This window comes from Semicossyphus pulcher, unplaced genomic scaffold (genome assembly GCF_022749685.1).
Source record: "Semicossyphus pulcher isolate SPU_LCO1_2020_fin unplaced genomic scaffold, fSemPul1.0.p SCAF_9, whole genome shotgun sequence".
NCBI lineage: Eukaryota > Metazoa > Chordata > Actinopteri > Labriformes > Labridae > Semicossyphus > Semicossyphus pulcher.
Genome location: NW_027211770.1, coordinates 13,900,357 through 13,913,332, shown reverse-complemented (window position 1 = coordinate 13,913,332; position 12,976 = coordinate 13,900,357). Strand labels below are relative to the sequence as shown.

General features: G+C 40.9%; 1 protein-coding gene across 2 annotated transcripts; it reads left to right on the top strand.

Annotated features, from left to right (window-relative positions):
• The first annotated feature begins 735 nt into the window (after positions 1–735).
• On the top strand, positions 736–12,732 carry LOC138583983 (transcription factor E2F3-like). Of its 2 annotated transcripts, none has more exons than XM_069656080.1 (8): positions 736–1,070; positions 3,046–3,166; positions 4,351–4,481; positions 4,810–4,898; positions 5,883–6,041; positions 6,943–7,057; positions 8,059–8,175; positions 8,605–12,732. In XM_069656080.1, exons 1-8 carry the CDS (start codon positions 789–791, stop codon positions 8,878–8,880), a joined length of 1,290 nt encoding a protein of 429 aa, XP_069512181.1. In that variant the 5' UTR covers positions 736–788; the 3' UTR covers positions 8,881–12,732. The 2 variants fall into 2 exon arrangements, with proteins under 2 accessions (XP_069512181.1, XP_069512180.1); XM_069656079.1 differs by having other exon boundaries at positions 8,059–8,200; positions 8,591–12,732.
• Positions 12,733–12,976: the final 244 nt, after the last annotated feature.

Genomic DNA, 12,976 nt, shown 5'->3' with positions numbered 1-12,976 from the left:
CTTTCATTTCACCATTTCACCACTGTAAGGGATTTAGTGTACTGCGAAATAAAAAGCGTCTGCTAAATTAATAAAAAATGAAATTGTAATTGTAACATTGAAACTTTGTACTGTAGAGTTGACTTTCGTCATAGTAGCATGAGAAGGTGGTTGGAGTCTTCATGAATTTAGCTTTGTGAATGAAGAATTTGGCCATAATGAACAAAACATTGACCATTGTCCGTTTTTTTGTCTTTTAATAAGACAGTTTTGTTGTATGTTGCCTACAAGACTTCACCCTGTCTCCTCAGCACAATTGGTCACTTGCGCCACTTAGCGTCCTGTCAGGGAAACACGCAAGGCGTGACTGTTGACGTAGCCTGTTTACATCTGCCAATGAACACGTGGCGCACCGAATCTTGAACTGTTATTGGTCAATACGTTAGTAATATGGGCGGGGCGTCTTCTCTGAAGGACCAATAGCGTGTAGCATGTAAATTCCGTTTGAAATTTTCCCGGGAAATCTGAGTTTCGCGGGAGGGCTCTTGAGCGCGTAAACCGTATCCCTTCATTCATCAGGCCGTTTCCTGAAGCCATTTCTAGACGGGGGCAACGAGAGTTGCGCTACTTTTTAATCCGTTGCATCTGCCTAAATGCACTTTCTTAAGGAAAAATACTTCACCGAAGTCGATGAATCAGACTCTCATCTTCACTTTGGTGTGATTATTTTTGTAACTATTGCGGCGGATTAGCAGCCACACGGGCTTGAAAGTACAGAGACAAGAAAGGGGTTACCCCGAGTACGCAAGATGAGAAGAGGGATCTCCTCGGCTCCGGACAAAGTGATTTTAGCGGGGGTTGGGAGCTCTCCTCTGGACAATAATATCATTTTAACAACTCTGTCGGATCGTTTAAACCCCGGTCAATCCAACGCGACCTTTATCCAAATAATAACCACCCCACCGCCTTGCAACGTTACACAGACATCAAATGTGTGTTTGTCTGAGCCTCAGATAAACAACATTTACACAACTCCACAACAAGCTGCTGCACACGGAGCCGGACCACGACCCGCTCTGGGAAGACCGCCGGTAATCATCTACACAGCTCGTTTGAACACATTTATCTGGCTACAACTAGCCACAAACACGACAACATGTTAGCTTGCTAGGCTAACCGAGCTTGTTGTTCGGGTAGCTAACGCTAGCTGCTTAGCCAGACTAACCCTAGCGAGGTGGCTAACTAACTACCGCTAGCTGAGTCCCCCAAGTGGTTAGTTAAGCGGTTTGTTGAATGTGGGGAGTGAAATGGCGAGTTTAAGTTAGTTTTGCCTTTATATACACGTAGACATGTCCTCTAACATCGTGCCATGCTAACTTCGTGGTGCTTTTGAGTCCGGTTCTTGCAGCCAGATGGAAACATTGGTAAGAGAGGAGTGAGGTTGGCGTTGGCCTAGTGGCTGCTGTTTGTGTCTTAATTTTGGGGGGTTGGGGGATTGTTGGACTGCTTGGCTCCAAGTGAGCTAATAGTCAGCCTTTTAACAACTAACGAGTGGTGAAACTTGCACAAATATGTGCTTATTTGCGGGTAAGGGTTCACTTCAGTTTCGGTAGACATTTCTCCCAGCCGACTCTGAACATGAAGCCAACTTGGATGAAGCTTGAAAATGTGGGTTAGCTTTCAAGGCTAGCAGCAGTATTGATAATTAGAGGGCAATATTACTCGTTGTGGGCCTTGACCTTAATTTTGCACAACTGTTTTATAACCCTCTTGTTGTTAATAAAGTGTAACGTTATGCTTCCTTTCAAGCCAAGTAAAGTGAAACTCGACTTTGTTGCTTTAGTGCTGACTGCACGTTTCCTGTACTTCAACCTGCACAAACCACACCAAATCGTTTCAGTAACATTCAGGGTGTTGGTTGGTCTCTGGCTATTCATCTTTCATGAACTAAACCAGTCTGTGAATCTCAGGCTGTAGCCATGAACAGGCAGGGGGTTGGGGGAGCTGCTTGCAGATATAAAATGGCTGACATTTTGACTGTCAACAGAGGGCATATTATTATTTTTTCCTCAAACTTCGACTAGATGAAATAAGAAAGTATTAAAGATGGTGTTAACTGTGCTTTACATGCTACTTTTCGTGAGGGTTGATTGAGTTACCTCCTGTAAAGGTTTTAGAGGGAACTGCTGCAGACCAGCACCCTGGTACTGGTGTGCTGCTCCAAGACACTATAAGAGGGTGGATTCAAGCCAACACAAAAGTCCAAGGTTTCCCTGGTTGAAGAGACTACTCAATATGCCGTGTTAACAGTAATCAGGACTAGAATGCAGATTTAAGTTGGTGATAGATAAAGTATGCAGCTTTTCACTAAAGAATCTGCATCTGCATTGTAAAGAAATGTTTATTACACACACCTCATCCTCGTCAAGCCACCCCAGAGTTACATCAGCAGAAATGACGGACAGGCTACACTTAGCCATCTAAACCTGGAAGTAAAAATTAATGTGAACATGGGGGTTTAAATAAAGCATTGTATCAGACAAGCCACAAACATTGCTTTTCAGAAAGGCATTATTTGTGTTTGATAAGTGGGTGAAAATGGTATATGTACGCAATGTAGGCTAATTAAACCCATGGGTGTGACTCATTTTTAGGTATCTGGGTTTGCCCTGGCCTGTTGGTTGAGAAACAGGAGGAATCTCAACTACTGGATTTGTGCAACAGCATTAGAGTGACAGTTTTTCCATTTGTTATTGTAATTTTCATAAAGAAAATCTTGTCTCTTGAACTATTTTGTGGCATAATATCCACACCTTTAGGAAACTGAAATGGAAAAGAATACAAAAGAAGCATGTCCTCCTAGTCTCAATGCTTTGAGGATATATGACAATGAATTTGCATAACAACTCATAGTTACTTAACTTTTAAAAGTGTATGTATGCTTTAGATCACAGCTTACTTCTTGCGCTAGAGACCCACGAGATAAAGGAAATGATGCATCCAAGATGAGATGCTTACCAAGCCAGCCAATGTCTGTTGTAAACTGTTTTTTCTCTGTCTTTCTAGGCAAAGAGGCGGTTAGCACTCGATGATTCAGACCACCAGTACCAATCAGAACCAGCCAGGACTCCAAGAGGCAGAGGCGGGGCCGCTGTGACCAATGGGGCGAGGCTAAAGACACCCAGAAGTAAGGAGCTCTCTGCCACCCTCCATGCACACTGAAATGTACACTCAAAAGACTAAAGGCAATCCTTTGCGAGTGATGGTCGACACAAAGTTTAATCCACAGAAAAGGCCTCAATGCAGCATCTTCATACAGGGAAATGTGCATGCGTTCTCACTCAGCTGAACAACATTGGACAGTTTTCTGGTCTAGACACAATCAAGTTTAAAGAACCACTAATTTCTGCCTCTAACTTGAATGTAGTTTAACACGGTCCTATAGCAGGATAATTTCTCTGTTTTTGTGTGAGAATAAAAGGCCACTTATTCAAAGTTAATGATCCCAAAATTACTTATTTTTTTCCTCTATATTATAAATGCATCTTCATTTATCTATACTTCTCATCAATGTGGCCGCAGTAGATTCATATTAATAAAAAAAGAGATGTATTTGAAAAGTTTGACACAACAAAATATCCTCCTCTGACCGCTTCCTGACTAATTCACAATATATTGTAAGGGTTAATTGAATCTATGGAATAGACAGAAACAACAATCAGAAGAAAGCTGTGATTTTTCTATTTAGTCCTTGCAAATGTGTCCTTTGCAGTCTCGTGAACCAGAATATAATGGGACTTTAAATAGAAACAAAATCTGTACATCACATGTTTTGGTCACGATATAAATATATGGCCTTTGCATCAGTGTAATATATCTTTGCAGTTCCAGCCGCTAGAGGTGTTGGAGGGTGAGACAAGTGGCACTTTGTGCTCCTGAAATGCTGTAGCCCGAGCTGGCAAATCTCTTTACATGAAACGTATTCAGCTTGTTAATATCAAAGTTAATGTCTGAACAGTAAGGGTTCTGTAGTTTGTGATCACTCCCAGCTGATTGTGACTGATTGACTCATTTACCTCCAATATTTCCTGACAACAAAAACACTCCGAGCATTGCAGTGTGCTTTGGCTATTAAACTTCTAAGTGTAGTCCAGAACAAAACCCCCACACCAGTTTCCTAAAATGACAACAAAGCTGAACCCAGATTGTATTTATTGCAGCCTTTTTATTGAATGGTGCAGTTATGTCTATTATCGAGTTCTTTGTACACTGATTCTGTCTATGGAATAACCCACAATCGGCTTGGACTTCCTCGCAAAATTTAACATGTATAACTTATTTCTCTCTCCTCCTACCTTTTCTCAACCATAGCGCCCAAGTCTCCTCCAGAGAAGACTCGATACGACACCTCTCTGGGCCTATTAACAAAAAAGTTTGTGGACCTTCTTGCTCAGTCTTCCGATGGCGTTTTGGACCTCAACCTCGCCGCTGAAACCTTACAGGTAATTTTACATCCAAACTGAAAAGGACACTTAGAAAAAGAAAGGGGGTGTTGGTGGTACAATATTTATGTCAAGGACCCTCTTAACAGTTAACATGTTTCACCTTTCGATACTGTTTGTGATGCTGATGAAACTGGTTAATACAAGTAACCAAGAGAGCAAAGAAATTAAAGGGAGGGAAGAGAATATTTTGTGGGGACATCTAAAACAACTTTAAGTGATTAAAGCATTGAAAATGTTTTTTTGCTGATGTTGGGGATTGTTTTTTGCCAGAGTTAAGGCGGCTACTAAATGTATAACTGCTGAGACTTTTATCCTCTACTATCAGGTGCAGAAAAGGCGGCTGTATGATATCACCAATGTACTAGAAGGCATTCACCTCATCAAGAAGAAATCAAAGAACAACATTCAGTGGATGTAAGTGGTCATTCTGTCTCTCTCCACCACTCATAAACCCAGCTTTCATCTTTTAAAGAGTTTGTTTTGTCTTACCTATGGAAGCAAGTATCCACTAAAATTGTTACATTTTCGGTTATTCATCCCACCAAGAAGTTATTTGTGAACATAATGTGACATATTCCATTTCTGTTCGTGCCTCCATGTTCCCGTCTTCTTCCAGTTTCACTTCCTCCTCTCTTTGTGCTTTGAGTTCTACAAGCTAATTCCCCGGACACAGTTGAAAAATAACCATAGTTTGACCCAAATCCTGCTCAAATAATGAGACATTTAAATAGTTTATATCACAAAAGCATTCAGTGTGTTTGGTTTATATTGGGTTGGTTACCTGGCTTGTAGAGCACAGGAAGGCAGGTGGCTGCATGCAGGCTGTTGCCACAGCAGAGTATGAGGATACCTGACTGCGACACTCTACTCTGTTTAGTTTAATTATACCCTCATTTGTTCAGCAATCATAAAGAGCACAAGAAGTTTAAGAGTAGGCGTTAAGTACCCATGCTCACTACTTTGGCCTTTCAATGCAGCCATAAAAGCTGATTTGCTTAAACGTGTCTTTAGTGTTGATGAGGATGTGCGATATCATTTACTTATCGCCTGTTTTTTCCTTATTTGAATACGATGTTGCTAAATAAATGTAATCCATATCAGTTACCTAACATGAATATATCCACAGATGGATCAATCTTCTATCAAATGACTGAACTTATAAATATTTTTCTCGTTTGACATTATAGTTTTTAAGTACAGTCCCATCATGTTTTTAATCCAAATATCTTCTGCAATTTCTGCTCCCTGGAAATATATGAATTAAGCATTGAAACATAAACTGTTGCTGTTGAAGCTATCGTACCAAATATAAGAAACCATAAGTAAGAGACAGTTAATACAGGGGCAAACGAGAAGTTGGCGTTTGTACCTAATCTGTTTTAATTCACTCTTTCACAGGGGCTGTAGTCTGCTGGAGGTAGAGGGAGCGCTCAGCCAGAGACAGAGACTGACAGCAGAAGTTTCTGCTCTGGGAGAGGAGGAGCAGAGGCTTGAACAACTCATCCAGAGATGCAGCCTTGACATGAGACACATGAGCGACTTGCAGAACAACCAGAAATATCCTTTTGTTGTTGGCTTGCACGGATACAAACGTAAAATTTCTACCGTTTCAAACATTGTCAAATAGACAACACTATAGTATTGTTTGTTTGCACGCTTAAGCCCTTTTCCCACTGGTCAAAAAACCCGCTAACACCCGGCTTTTTGCTTAGTGGGAAAGGTTACAATCGGTATTCAGAACCGAGTCAAATGACTCTGCAGTAGACCCGGGTAGTTATCGCCTTGGCTCTGATCGGCATTGGTGGAAACACAAAACCCGGGTCCACATGCTAATCTCCGCTCCCTTTCCGGCGCGATGCTATCACGCTCATTGAAGTTCCGTCTGCTGGCGCGTAAATAGAGTTCAACATACAACTGAGAATTTGTTCTTTGTTTCACGCAAGATGCAGCAACACTGGCAAGACAGCGAGGTGAGAGAGCTTCTTCTGCTCCCAGGGGAAGAAGAAATAAAGCGACAGGTTCCTTGCTACTTTGTGATGTCAGACGGTGACACAGCAGAAAAGAGACCGAAAGGAGTATACTCCACTGGCAATGGGGAAACAGACAATCCGCATTTATTAGCAGGTCTTCCCAGGTCTGACAAACCTGCGTCAATGCGCTTATTTTGGTGGGAAAGGGGTATTAGTAGGATAATTCCTGCTACACAATGAGGGATTAGTAAAACCTCAACAGAAACCGACTGAATGGAGTTTTTAATATCTCAATTTTTTTTTGTTTTCTTCGACAAACTTTAGATTACTACACTAGCATGTTTAAGTGCACGGTACTGAAATCACTTCTGCAGTTTGTTGTATAAATCAAGCAGTGAGCACCAGGTTTGCATATGCAGTAGGTGTTTGTTCAGAGAAGGAGTTGCTCTGAAACTGTCGTGCATTTTCTTTAACCGCCTCTTCTCCACATATGCCTATGTAACGTACCAAGACATCAAACAGCTGGGAAACCTCAGAGATCAGACTGTTATTGTCGTCAAAGCGCCCACAGACACCAAACTAGAAGTACCGGATCCGGACGAGGTATGTGTTCAAGAACGAAACACACAGGCTGGAGCCGCCATTACTGTCCTGAGGAAACTTCTCCGTTTCACATTTGAGGAATTGATCTTGCCTAATATTTAAAGTCTACCAGTTTTCAGAAATATCATTATGAGTTAACCAGTGTTGCGATGGGTCTTGGACATGCCAGTCTGATTATTAATCTACTCTGAACATGGTTTGTAGTTTGAAATGAGGTCTTTCTGCTTCCAGTCTTAATGAGCAAGCGAGTAACTCGACCTAAATCTGTGTTGCTTTCACATATCAATATCAAGTTCTTTCTGACTAAATATGTTAATATGTAAACTCTGAGAAAGACCTAGTTAAGTATTGCAGTACCTGCTGTTACGACCGAGTGATATATCGTTTAACCATTGCAATTGCAATGTGTGCATGTGTCGCAGAATGTCTGGTAGCGAGGCAAATAAACTGCATCACGTCAAGCTTCTACATATTCTGTTGCTAAGTCTCTTTCCACGACTTATCTACAGGAAAAGTCTGTCTGATATTTCTTAAGTGCAGCTCTTCGCCAGAGCACAGAGTGAACTGACCGCTGTGCAGTAGAGTCTGTGTGTCAGCTGCCTGTAAACGTGCACAAGACGCAGCTGCTGTAACAGAACATGTCGGCGACGAACCATTTACCTTTTGCGGCTATACTTGCCGCAGACACATGGCTTGGGGTTTTGCGTGCTGACAGGAAGTAGGATACTGTGAACTTTTGTTTCAGAAAGTGTCACCGGGCTGGTCACGCTGATTAAATATTAATTTGTTTGTTTGAAGAAAATAGACTTAAAAGTCCCAATTAGTAAAAAGTATGATGTTCATGAAATTACACTGCATTTATCTAGTAACATTTTCTGTATTTATTGTAAAATTTCGCAGAACAGGAAGTTATCACAATTGCAAAGTTATCAACTGTGGATGTGCTGTTTTTTATTCAACTTTTTCTCTTCTTCTTTATTGAACTATTTTCCTCCCTCCAGAGTTTATCCATCCACCTTACCAGCACCAAGGGTCCTATAGAAGTCCTACTGTGTCCAGATGAGGAGAATGACCCCAGGAGTCCTGTAAAAAACGGCAACATGGACATCAACGGGAACTCGCCTTTCCTCAAAGTCCTTCAAGGTTTGTTTCAGATCGCTGCACATGTTCAGCTGATTTTTTACACTGCCTTTATACAGTAGATCCCTTTAACAAAATTAGTTGAGTCTGAATTAAACCAATCGGTCAAAGCCCGGGCCACACTGCCTAACTCCACCTGTGCATGACGGCTCACTGAACTGCTGCTTTTGGCAGGAGCTTGGGTCCACACAGACAGCCTTTCAGCTGCAGCGCTGCGGCGGATTTGCTACTGCGAGCCGCCACTGCGAGCCCTGTCTTTCTACTATGAGTTAGCCTTTAAAAATAGTCATCATTTAACACATGTTCAGTTTAGATCGATTTTCCTGTAAGTCTGGTTAGAGTTCCTTGGCTCTGCAGATTTAACAACAGATTTGACTCCATTTTCTTTCTCAGATCCCGGCTGCACAACCACACCTCCCAACCCGTCCCTGCCTCCACCTTCCTCAGCTGTCTCCGTCACTACGCTCTCCCCCATCTCGTCCCCTTACACCAGTCTACTCCAGCAGACGGAGGACCAGATCCCCGCATCTCTGGGGCCTTTTTTAAACCTTGGGCCTCCTCTTCTGGACCAAGACGACTACCTTTTAGGTTTGGGAGACGACCAGGGAATCAGCGACTTGTTTGACGCCTGTGACTTTGATAAAATGCCCTCTCTTGGCCTGGATGATCTGCTGTGCAGCTAGCATTAGGTAATTGACACTTCACATTAAGAGCGTGGGGGAGAGATCGGTGAGGGTTCTGATGCCTGTGACTGTGTAGTTAGTGGAAGCCATTTCTGAATAGGTGGAAAAGAGGATTGAGGGCGGTTTCAGTCCCAGTAAGTTTAGATGCCATGTTTTTCCATGGTCTGTGGGGTAATCGGTCTTGCATGATTTCACAACAAAACACAACTGGTTATTGTGAAGACGTATCAATACTCTTTTTCTCAGGCCTCCAGTGTAGCTGGCTGTTTGGGGACATCTTCAAGCCTTTGCCTTTTGTGGGGAACTTAAAGGGGATAGCAAGGATATCCACCTACAGAGAAATCAGTAAAGTCAGAACAGCTTGAAGGAAAATAACCCCACACCACCTGGCGTTAACACACTTAAAGGGTGTTACTGTCGGGTTACTGAAAACGCACGTGTTGCACTGAAATGATCACCCAAAGCCATCAGTAGAAAGCATTTTCCTTTCAGGTGTGCAAATTCATCCTAATGCCTATCCTGAGACATATCCTAGACTTTAAGATGTGTTAATGCCAAGAGATGTGAGGGCTGGGAGATTATTCGGAAGAAGTCTCATCAATAGCGTACTATTACACCAATGAGCTGTGATTGAAGGCTCATTCAGCGCACAGTTCGGTAGGCTTTTTGTGGAATCATTAAGAAGTCAAAATGAATATAAAAAGAAAACAGGGCAGTTTCACATCATCTTCCATTACTAAAGTTGTTAGAATAGGCAGTATACACCTGCTCAGGTGACCTATTGTGCCGTTTGGGCCTATAATCATAAAGAGGCGAAGAGTTTTGGTTTTGTTTACATTAAATCGCTATTCAGACATTAATGCCATGGAGGTTCAAAAACTGTTTGGAGAGCACATGACAAAATGATCCATTTTAAATGAAATCTTGAAATGCAGGCAATGGAGTGTGAAGTGTGAATACTCTTAAGGACCACCTCATGGTGACTAATTAGTCTGATCTCCTTTACACACACTTTATTTCTCTCTTGTACCGTATCTTCCATATTTAAACTGGAAGTATGAGGTGAATCAAAAAGGGAACTTGCTCACCTTATCAGCCTGTTATCAACTGATTAAGTCGGCAACCTCATACTTTGTAATTTTAGTAAAGATTGACACTTCAATGAAGTAAAAAAATATGGGAAAAGTTACGTAAAGGTTGATCTTACATGAACATGTTCTTACAGCGCAATCAAAGCCATCAGACCTGCGAAACACCTGTTCCACATGTAAAAATCTGTCTCTTTGGCACATATGTCCAAACTCTAATATAATCTCTTTATTGATACTTTGTGAATTCAGGACCCAGACTTCTTCTGTCTTGCTGCTTTCCCCCGCTCCTCCATCTTCATCAGCAGAAGCTGCCTTAACCAGACCTCCCCTAAAGCCTCCACACTTCAAGTGTGTGCTGAGTGCATCAGATAAAATGAGTTTGAACCACTTATCGTTGGGCACTGCGTACTTGGTGTGTACTGAAAGCAGTGTAAGAGACGAGATGAGTGTATTATTCTTTTTAGGTTTAATAAATGTTGAATTTTAATGGATTTTAAAACTGTAGAACTAACAAATGATATCACTTATGCTATAAGGGGCCCCTTGTTGGTTGAGTTATTCATGCGTCAGCATGTGATGAAGGGCTTTTTTTTTCTCCAGGATGTTCAAAAAAATGAAAAAAGGGTAAAATGTTAACAAAAAAAACAAGTATGACATGTTTTGTTGGAGAAAATTCAGTGCAACCACGCCGGGTTTCATACCAGACCTGATATAATACTGTTATGTGTGACTAGATCCACTGGGGTCTTCAGTCAAAAAAAAAGCCAGCGCGAGGACTTGGTGAACTTAGAGGTATAGGGATGTGATATGATTCTCTAGGTATCTGAACAAATTGTTCACTTCTAAACGCTTCTCCTGTTTGATTACATCCCTGCTAATAACAAAACTGAAACACCTTGTCTGAAACCCTGGCTTTGATACTAGAGAAGCCTGCCGCTGCAGGTAATATTGCTGCTGTTAGTGTTAACTTTCCCCCGGCCTGATTGATGTGCGCTTGAGTAATTGCGTGTGCAGCATGTGTGAGTTATGTCAAAGATCCAGCTTGCTAAAGAGTAAGCCTGCCATGTGTAAATTGATGTACAGTTTTCTAAATTTTTCAGTGCACAAGGTACTGTAGGCTACCTCCCACTTAATGTTGGACTATAGTAATAGGGCATAAATGCCATAGTGTGTATGAGTCTTTGAATTCCCCTTTCATAGAGAAAAATAACTTGTATTATTTCAATGTGATGTTGGATGTAACATCACTTTTCTCTTCTGACGTGTGCGAGATTCCACTCAAGCCCTGATAAGATAGGGAGTTTGCCTTTGCTCTTAAACCAGTCTCATACATGTTAAATTTGAATATTGGGGTGCACATTTGATGGATAGAGAAGTGGACAAATTTATTGCAATATTGTTTTGGTTTTGTTTTTTTGTTTTTTCCAACCTTTTTCATAAGTTATTTAGTTCTTTTGTCAGTGTTATACTTTTGTTTTGGTAAAACGCAGAGCATCACTTAGAGACACAACATTTGAAAATGCATGCATGCAGTCATTCATTCACAGGCACCCTCATAGCCCTGTACTGGTCGTACTGGTCATAAGGAGACACTGCAATGTCTACATACACCACTGAACCAGGATCAGTGACTTGAGTCCTCTGCTGTAGTGTGCGTGTGGGGGGGCTTTGCTTCTGTGACACTGTGTGTCCGTTTTATGTTTGAAATGATTTAAGGGAGTCTGCAAAACTATTTTTGCATCGCTGCCGATTTCACTTTGAAGGGGAATATTGAAACAACATTTTGACCTAATTTTCTGCAACTTTACAACTTTCATTAGACGGAGAAATACAGTTTCTCTGTCAGCACAATCTAGCTTAGTTATTGCTCCTATCAAAGTAAATGAAATTTGACCTAAATGCACAGAAATGTTCTGATTCACAGAACACAGTTACCCTATAGGCATATTTATATCTGCATATTTTTTGTATGTATTTATGGAAAGGTTAAGCCCAATATCTTCTCCATTGGATTTACTAACCACAGCTGTCCTATTTTCTGAGACCACTTACACAGGTAACTATATTTCCCACCTTCTGTCTCAAGCAAGCAGAATCTGGTCACAATATTTTATCCACTTTTACACAATGGAAACATGATTTTTGGAAAGATTGTTCCTTTCCATGGATTTGTAATGGAGTGTGAAAGATTTTAAAACATTGCTATCGCTTGTGTCATTGCCAGTGTGTCTGAAAACTTATGAGTGACACTTCAAATTACAGCTCCTTCATTTCAAACTTTTGATTCTCATGTGTGATTAGACCTTACAGAAATTTATCATTAGGCTAAACGTGGTGTTAACTATAGTCGAGAATGAAACAGCATTGTTTTTCCTGCTATTTTCCTATGCTTATCTTAAGCTGTTACCAAATACAATATACTGATCCGTCAATATTCTGTAAAGGTTGTGTGAAAAGCTGAGTATTTGATAGGAAGGAATTGACCGTAAAATTATGATATTGCTGCCTGTTTCCACGGATTACAAAAATAAGAGCTGTAATACCACCTAACTCTTTATTTTGCAATTTGAACGCATGAGTGAAAGTATCATAGTGCTGTTGAATGTTTAAGGTAAACTAATGTGATGAAATTTGATGTGTGTTATTCAGTTATACATTTTTCTTTAACATCTGTTAAATGAGGAATTGAGTTGTTTTTGTTTGGGGGGGAGGGATAAATGGATCTGTTTTTGTACTGGGTGTTTGTAATTGAAATTTGAATAAAGGCAATATAAGTATGAACATGTTTTGTTTATGATGTCTTTAGGGACGTCTATGCACTGTAGTTAGAAATGCCAACAGGGAAAAGTTTTAGTCTGAGAAGATATATGTAAAGAAAAGAGCTGCATTCACCAATATCTTTGAAACTTCCTCAACAAAAACCCAAAGAAAAGTTCAATCAGATTGTTTGTGTTTATATTGTGATGAATCGCGATGTCCTCATAAGTTAATGGCTTCTGCCAGCT

What these genes read in the sequence shown, in the direction of transcription:
- LOC138583983 (XM_069656079.1), top strand. Translation starts at nt 789, where the DNA reads ATGAGAAGAGGGATCTCCTCGGCTCCGGACAAAGTGATTTTAGCGGGG. An exon ending in TCGCCGCTGAAACCTTACAG is followed by an intron (nt 4,482 to 4,809) that starts GTAATTTTACAT and finishes CTCTACTATCAG; the next exon opens with GTGCAGAAAAGGCGGCTGTA. An exon ending in TTTCCTCAAAGTCCTTCAAG is followed by an intron (nt 8,201 to 8,590) that starts GTTTGTTTCAGA and finishes TTTCTTTCTCAG; the next exon opens with ATCCCGGCTGCACAACCACA.